At 21.3% G+C, this 9599-nt stretch overlaps 1 protein-coding gene across 1 annotated transcript; it reads right to left on the bottom strand.

The window, feature by feature from the left end:
• Positions 1 to 5655: 5655 nt before the first annotated feature.
• On the bottom strand, positions 5656 to 8579 carry LOC111306661 (transmembrane emp24 domain-containing protein p24beta3-like). Its single transcript, XM_022904448.2, has 4 exons — positions 8245 to 8579; positions 7477 to 7663; positions 7164 to 7271; positions 5656 to 6011 (listed from the first exon to the last, which is right to left on the bottom strand). Exons 1-4 carry the CDS (start codon positions 8452 to 8454, stop codon positions 5878 to 5880), a joined length of 639 nt encoding a protein of 212 aa, XP_022760183.2. The 5' UTR covers positions 8455 to 8579; the 3' UTR covers positions 5656 to 5877.
• Between the last annotated feature and the right edge of the window lie 1020 nt (positions 8580 to 9599).

Raw genomic sequence — 9599 nt, 5'->3', positions numbered from 1 at the left:
AATAATTAAGTTCTTGTTGAGTATCATATTAATCGAACTTAATCAAATGAGCTCGAGTAGCTCAATTTTGATAACGAATTGAGCTCGAGCTAGGAAAATGAAAATCAATCGAGTTCAAATCGAGTATCGAGTTGTGAATTGGGAGTCGAGTTCAAGCTCAAGCTTTTCATTGTATTAGCTTGACTTGGCTCGATTACACTCCTAATGTGGATGGGATACTTGGCTACTGTAGCAATTTTCCTTAAAATATATGTTATTTAAGACATTTTCAAAGCAGAAATGTTTTTAAAAAAAAGTTTTGTAAAAATTTTTTAAAAATAGATTATTTAAAATATTTTTGTTAGAAAATGTTTTAAATAATTTTTTAAAAAAATAAAATAAATTATTTAAAGTTTTTTTTAATCAAAAACATTTTAAATAATTCTTTAATAGTTTTTAAAGGAGATTATTTAAGACATAAAAAATTATTTTTAAAAAATAAAATAGATTACAAAAAATATCTTAAATAATCTTCTTTAAAAAATATGAGAGGATTATTTAATGTGTGTTTGGTTGAAAATTTTCTTAAATAATCCTTAAATAAAAATAAAAATGATTATTTAAGGTATTTTTAAATAAAAAATAACTTAAATAATCTTCAATAATTTTTATTAATAATATTTTATAAATAAAAACAGTAATATAATATTTATTTTTATTTTTTTTGCTAAAGACATCATTTGTCTTTTGAGTATTTATTATTAATAAAAGTTAATAAAAAGTTACCATCATATTTGTCAAGGAGATTATGACAATTATCCAAAAATTAATATACATAGATTACTCCTAATCAAACGAGTGAATCTGAACACATGATATCCTGAAAATGAAAGAAAATCTCAAGTATCATAATTTCTTGGGGATCATATTTTCTCCTAAAATTTAAGATTTCACGAACCAAACGCCTCTTAATAGCATTTGACACAAATTTTGTTTTAATTTTGAATTTTTGAAAAATTTTAATCTAATTCTTTATCATTTAAAGTTATCTTATATTAATTCTTTTATTTATAGAACTATATAAATTGACATTAAATGTCATCTAACATCATATAATGAGTTCAATTAACATGTGATACAAAAGTAACTAAAATGAAATTCTCTTAAAATTTAAAAATTAAAGATGAAATTATCTCAAATTTTTATATATTTTATATATTTTAAAAATATTAAATATTAAATTTAAAATTTTAACTTTTTTAGGTAAAATAATTTATTAGTTATATTTTATGTTTTTAATAAAAAATAAAATTTTAAAATTTAAAATTAAGTTAAAAATTAAAAAAAATTTAAAATTCAATATCATTTTAAAAAAATTTATGTTTTATTAAAAATATTTTACCCATAAATCATAATAGAAATATTATTTTTATCCAAAAAAGATATATTTTTAAATTTGAAATATCTTTTATTTTCCTTTTACAAATACATTTTATAAATAATAAAAAAATAATTAAAGAAAAATTGATTTTTATATACTTTAAATATTTTATAAAATATTATAATTTAAAATATTTTTTAATTTTATTATAATATGATTTATGAAAAAAATAATATTTTTAATAGAAAATAGTTTTTAAAAAATCAAAATTAAGTTAAAATTTTTAAAATATTTTTTTAACTTACATCTCATTTTAAAAAATTAGGTTAAAATTTCTATATCAATTTTCAAAATTAAATAAAAACTCTATATCATTTTAAAAATTTTGTTATTCTATTCAAAAATTTATTTTCTAACCAAAAACTCTAATTTGATTTTTTTTTTTGTTAAAAGCTTTATATTCATATAAAATAAAAAAATATAATTTAGAACATTTTTATTTTTTCCTTTTTATAAAACATATTTTATAAAATGTGTTTAGAAAAGAAAAATAAAACATATTTAATATTTCTTTGATAGAAAATAATATTTTTTATTATGATTTATGAGTAAATTAATATTTTTAATAGAAAATAATTCTTTTTTTTTAAATGTATTAAATTTTTTAAAAGAGGAATTTGAAAATTTTAACTTAATTTTAAGTTTTGAATATCTATTTATAATTTAAAAGTTAAAAAGTTTAACTAAAAGTTATATGACAACAAAAAGTATAAAAATATAATGTTAAATTTAATATTTTTATAAGATTTATATAAAATATAAAGTTTTGAGATATTTTTATTTTTTTGTTTTTAAATCTTGAAAAAAATTTTATTTTGATCTCTTTTTATCACGTGAGTGCTAATTGACGTCATCACAATATATCAGTTACTATTTACCATAAATTTAAATTATTCTTAGACAAAAGAACCAAAGTAAGATAACTTTAAATAATTAGGGATTTAATTATAATTTTAAAAAATTAAAAATAAAAATAAAATTTGAATTAAAATTTATGAACTATAAGTACTATTAACTCTAAAAATAAAACGAAAGAAAATTGTAAAAATAAAATTATGTTACGTTGATGCTTTATATTGGATTTATCATTTTAAAAATTGGCTATAACATAAAGATGACAAGTCAATGATTTGAGTGTTGATAAAACAGTACGTTTGGTTAACTGAATAGAATAGAAGAGAATCGGCATTGAAAATTTTATAGAAAACAAGAAAAATAAAATAATATATGTATTATTATGTTTGATTCATTAGAATATAATAGAAGAAGAATTAGTATTAATATATTCAATTAATTCAAAAAATATGGATGGAATAAGGCTAAAATAATAATAAAAAGAAACCCTTGAACTTTATAATTTTATTTAGATAAATTTTTATATTTTTTTACATTTAAATAAACTTTTAATCTTTATTATACATTTAAATAAATCTTTAATCTTTAATTTGTATCTAAATAAGGTCTTAAATTTTTAATTTGCACCTAAATAAATCCCTAACATAAATCATTCTTTAATTTGAAATAATGATTTATTTGAATACAAAACAACGAATGAGAAATTATTTTGATACAATAAAAAGTATAGAGATTTATTTAGAAAAAGTAAAATAGTTCAAAAGATCATTTTTCCTTTAATAATTTGTTATAAAAATTAAAAATTAATTAACGTTAACTTATAATTATTAAATATTCATATAATAATACTAAATAGTAATTTAATATTATTAAATATTAATACAACAATAATAAATATTATTTAATAAAATTAAATATTCATGAATATTATTAAAAATTTATATAATAATATTGAATATGAATTTAATACTAACTTACTATTATTTTAATATTTACTATTATTTTAATATCAAATATTATATTAATAATATTTTAAGATTAAATATTATGTTAATAATATTTTAATGTTTTAATATTATTTTTGCAATATTTTAATACGTTTTTCATATTAAATATTTATTCAATAATATTTTCATATGTAATATTATTTTGGTATTAAAAATTAATTTAATAATATTGTAAGAGAAAATATTAATTCAATTGTATTTTAGTATTTAATATAATTTAATAATATTTTAATAATATTTTAATGTGAAATATTAATTTAATATTATGAAATAATAAGTTAATAGATATTATATAATATAATTTCATAATATTTTAAGTCTATTTTATTCTTAATTTAAGATTTTCTTTTATTATAATCATATTTGAATATTATTATATTAATAATTTAAAATATTTTAGCATATAATATTATTTTAATATTTAATATTAGTTCAATAATATTTTAATATTGAATATTATTTTAACAAATGTTTAATATTATATATTAATTTAATCATTTTAAGGTTTTTATATTATATAAATATTATTTTAATATTAAATACTAATTCAATAATATTTATTATATAATATTATTTTAATCATATTTGTGTGTTATTGTATTATTAAATATTAATTTAATGATATATAATATTATTCTAATAATAATTTCATAAGAATATTAATTTAATATTAATTACTTTATTTATTTCTTTTTTAATATTTAATTAATGTATTAATAAGTTAATATTATTTTAATATAATTTGTTTCATTGTATTAATATTTTAATATTATTTAATGAATATAGTATTAAATTAGTTTTAATATAATTTAAATATTATTTAATTAATTTGTGTATTAATTTAATTTTAATTTAATATAATTAAATTACTTTAGTAAAAATTTAATATTATTTAGTTAATTTTATGGTATTTGAATATTATTTACTTAATTATTTAATTACATTAAATTAAATTAATTTTAATTAACTTTTGAATTAAATATTTTAATTAATATTATTTAATTTATGAAATAAATTAATATTAATTAATCATAACAAATAAAATTAATTAAATATATAATGATAAAATTAAAATTAATTAAATATATAAGAACAAAATTGTTCAATAAATATTATTCTTAATTTCTGATGATCAAAAATTACAATTCTAAAACAAAAAAGTAAAGAATTGTATTCCATGAAATAATTATTTTTTGCTAACAAAAACTAAACAATGAAAAAATATACAAAGAAAATGGCTGGAATGAAATTTCAATTCCATCCAACCAAAGAAGCAGTAAATTTATCGTCATAATTTCCAGAAATTTTCAGAATATGTCTACATTCATTTTTATTTTTTTTTTAGTTCTCCTTATTTTCCCTTTTAATGAGTCCCATTTCAGTAATCTAGTCAGCAATTTTTTTATTAAAATTAATTAAATATGTTAAAATGATCACAGTTTTTGTAATTCTGTTTCCCACCATTTCATTCGACTTGGCGGTTGGCACTTTGTTTTTTTGCAAAACACTTGGCACTCTGTTTAAATTTTTTATATGTACTTTTTTTTTTCAAAAAAATATATATACTATTTTAAGGATTTTGTTTTTTTTTTTTAATAATGTGGGATAAATTATAAATGTATGTCATCGAGTTATTGATTTTGCGATAAAGAAAAAATATTAAAATTATAAGGTTTTATGTTCAAATTCCATCTAGTATAATTTTAATCGTTTAGTTATACTATAATTTATTAATTAATTATTTAATGATTATAACTTTATTATAATAGAATAATTAATTATTTAATTAATTATATTAACATAATACTTGATTACAAGAATAACTTAAAAAAATTACCAATGCACGACTTGGCACTATCCATACAAATCACCAAAATTGGGTAGTTAAATCAATCATATCTTTCATTTATCGATTTAAATTATTAATTTTTTAAATGAAGCTTTATCTAAGTATCTTTTTGATCAAATTTACAATTAACAAATATCTTCTTATCTAATTAGATTGAACATTTTTAACATAAAATAGTGACACAATAAAAAACCGTATAATAAGATATGAAATTGATACAAATATAAAATTTAACAGTAAATTTGAAAAAATCTAAAATAATATTTACATGTAAAATGAATTATAACATAATAATTTTATATTCTGCATATATTTTAACACAATAAACACGACAGATACAGATGAATTTCACATCTATATGTAATAAAAAGTAATACTATATTTTCTACTATTAATGAATGCCATTATTATTACTAGTAAGCCAGCCCCCATGTATATCAAGAAAGCCAATCCTCATACTGGTGTAAGCATCGCACTGCTAAGAACCAGACGCAGGCTTTGAATAATAACAAATACCGAAAAAGTAGTTCAAACTGAAGTTTTTTGATAGATCAAACTGATAAAAGTTAGTCTAAAGCATTTATGTTATAAAGCTACATATTAATTGAAATACAAGACTTGAATAACATAAAACGCCAAACTGTTTCATTGCACGATTCGCATTTTTCTGAACTCATCTATATGGTTCTCCCTGTGTTCCTCTCTGGTTAATGAAACAAGAGAACTAAAATTAATGATCAGGTGGCTCAAACTCGGTTGTATGCAACTGATTTGCTGAAGAGGCGGCGGATATAAATAACTTGAAGTGCACTAACAAGAGCTAGCAGAATGTACTCTCCAACCGTGTAACCTATAACACGCTTTCTTGTGCTCTCATTTGCTGCAGGCAAATATATATATATATATATATATATATATAAGAATATATTAGAAATTTTACATATTTGCAGACATTACGATATGTTATTAGTATTCAACAAATGTGATATAGATGAAAGTTAATCAAATAGGAGAAAACCATCAATCACGTAGTTATCCATTACACCCAAGATATTTCGTAATGGATTTCCCTAAACATGTAGAACAATTTACTTAAGCACTAAGGTATTTTCAAGTTTAGTCTTCCTTTAATAAAGTACGGTGCCAGGCAACTCTCAAGAACATAAAGAAAGAAAATGACATGGACGACTTCTGATTTGCTCCAACATTTCGCAACCACATAAAGCTTATGCTGCTATAGTCTTTATAGGTTTTTTTTTTTGACCAGATTTCTACTCTTAGAGGTTAGTTTCACAATTCAACTAAGCCATCATCAGAATATTGTTGAAGTCTTCTTAGGCTTATACTGAAAATTTGGATGTTGCAAAAGAATTTAATAATAAGAATGTTATCCATGCATAACACAAAGAATGCACATAACTATCATGGTTTATATAAAGAGCCAAAAGCATCATTAGTATTACACTAGAAATAAATACAAATGATCTCCTTAAGTTTATCATGCATTTTCTAAACTTGAGACTTCATTCACAGTTTTCTCCAGTATATTCAATAGACCCTAAGAAGTTCCATATTTATTACAAGTAGCTATCCAAATTAATTTCACCAAACTCTACTTAGCACTAAAATGACACATTTCGAAGTATTTACTGTCAATTAAACTCAACTTGTCACACCTATGCTCTTTAGTTAGTGTTTGTCATACAAATCAAGCGAGGTAAAATACTACGGTGGCTGAAAAGAGTCTTGAAGATGATAATGACAAAATTATTGACAATATGGTAGGTGTCATGTTGATGAAGGCCAAGGTAAGAGGTGACATTGAATGAGAAAGAGAGAAGAATGAGAAATGTGCAAAAAATATAAATATATAAAGAAGCAACTCTTAAACAACAAAACCACAGCAATAGGCAAAAATAAAGAGTAGTTCCTGCCTAGATAATATTTACTGCTAGCTATCAGACTAAAATAAAAAAAAATATTAATACTAATTATCAACTCAATATATAAGAAGGGAATGGAAGTAAATTACTATGACGATGCCGAGCATCCCGTGCTTTCAAGTACTTTTGTTCTGCTGTAACAGACTCCAAAGCTTCTCTCAGCTCAGCAATTTTAACATTAATTGGGTCCAAATGTTCTGTAAAAAGAAAATCAAAGATAAACTATCAAATGTGAAGGAAAATAATAATAAAATAACATGTAATGCACCTTTACAAACAGTTTAGAAAAAGCAACTCAAACGTTAGAGTCAAAGCTGAATGCCAATAATAACAGCAATTTACAGCTTGGCCTACAAAGAAATTGGATGGACTTCAAAATATGCCAAGGAAAATATAACAAACCATCTTTGGCAAGATCATGCTCGGTGGGAATATGGCCAACATGTATATAGAAAGAAACGGTCTCTGGTGCAGAGTAGGGATTTTGAAAGCAAAATTTGTACATTCCACTTCTTGGAGCCTTGAATTCAAACTTGTCCCCAGAAGTTCCCTTCAAATTGTGAACTGTATTACCCCCAGGAGACGTCACCTACATTAAGCACAAGATTAGACACAATATAATCAGCTATTCTTCAAGGAAAATCAAAACCAATTATTACAAAAAGACTCCATAAATAATACTAGAAACACAAGCGTCAAAATCAACAAAGCTACATGTCCCACAGATCAAATCAAATCAATTCAATCAAATTAAATCAATTCAAATGCATGAGCCTAGACAATAAACCCCCTTTTGAACATACTATGTACATATAACATTAACTAAAAACCACAAATAGCAATCACCCATCGACCATAGGTCAAAATTTTCTAATTCAAAATCACCCCAAAACATTCAACAAGGACGTCCCCCTGAATGCACCAAAAGCAAGATATAAAAAATTTCAAAATATCATTAAAAAAACCAACCTTTTCTCAATTGAATTAAATATGAAAATATAAAAAATAGAAAATACCATTAAAAAACCAAGATTTACTGAATGAAGTACAGGTGTTCAACGCAGAGCCATAAAAAACCGACATCTATCGAAAGGAATCCAATACCCAGATATCAAATCAACCCAAATTTCACAAAAGACATAAAATTTAGAGATCGGATTATAAAGTTACAGTGAAATCAATGCCCGGGTGATCGGAGCCCCAGAAAATATCGTGGTCGACGACGACAAAGTTGCCTGAAACCGAGTCTCCTTCGTAAAGCACGTATTCGTACACGCATTCGACGTCGTTTACGGTCACCGAGAGGGAGGAAACGTTAATCAGCCAATTCAAAAGAAGTAAACCCATCAAAGCCCGCATCTTTCCCCATCTATTCTCCATCTTTTGGGAATTTTTATTTTGGGTGAGTCTATTTTTCCTGATTTGATTTCTTACAGTTACAGTTTCTGGACGAAGTCAAAAGGTCTGGACATTATTTAGAGCTTCGGCGACTGCCTCTGTATGTTACTTCAATTTATGACTTACCATTTGCAACTAAACGACAACGTCCCCTGGGTTTCATACTGAACGACGTCGTTTCATGCACAATATATATATTCTAGAAATAGACACTCGATGTACAGGGTGAATTATTTTTTTGTTAAAAATCTTTATTTATTATTTATTATTTTTATTATTTTGAATATATTTATAATAATTAGAATGGAGTCTCGCTTTGTTTCAGATTTTTTTAGTTCAGAAAAAATAATTTTAAATTAAATAATATTATAAATAATATTTGTTAATAAAAATAAAAGTAAATGTTATAAAGAATAGATTTTTAAAAAAATAATAAAAAGATTATATTAATCAAGAAAAAATTGATACTTCAAATAATTTATTTGCAATAAATTATAATTTGCAATAATTTTTATTATTTCTCAATTATGATCATAAAAATTAAGAAAGATTTTTTTAAGAATTATTATATTACAAAATATAATTTGTATTTTTGAATACATGAATTTTTTTATAATAATATTTGCATTTGATTTTTTCTCATTACTAAAAATGATTATAAATATAAAACGCAAAAATTTTAATTATTAAAATTAAACTAAAATTGGGGCAATTTTGTAATAATGGAATCTATTGTTGTCAAGTTGTTTAAAAAAACGTAAATAACTTTTTTAGACCAAGGAAATTTTGAGGTATAATGGAACCAGTTATTTTTAAATTGATTTATCAAAACATTCACATTTGATGTTTTTAATGTAAAAACAAAACTATTTTATAAAAACTATACGATTTAGTTATAAATTAAATAATCATTAACTTATGATATGATTTATATTATGTTGTATTTATCATATAAAATTACTGAAAATAAATTTTAAAATTATTTATATTAGATTATATAATTGTATTTATCATATGTAAATATTGAAATAAATTTTAAAATTATTTATAATATTATATAATTTGATACTTTTTTCATTTCAAATTAAATATTTATATCTAATTTGAGATGAAGACTAAGAAAATTT

This window comes from Durio zibethinus, chromosome 22 (assembly GCF_047325235.1).
Source record: "Durio zibethinus cultivar Kanyao isolate XHJ-2024 chromosome 22, ASM4732523v1, whole genome shotgun sequence".
Lineage (NCBI taxonomy): Eukaryota > Viridiplantae > Streptophyta > Magnoliopsida > Malvales > Malvaceae > Durio > Durio zibethinus.
Note: the sequence above shows the minus strand (reverse complement) of the source record. Positions and strands in the feature narration are given on the sequence as shown.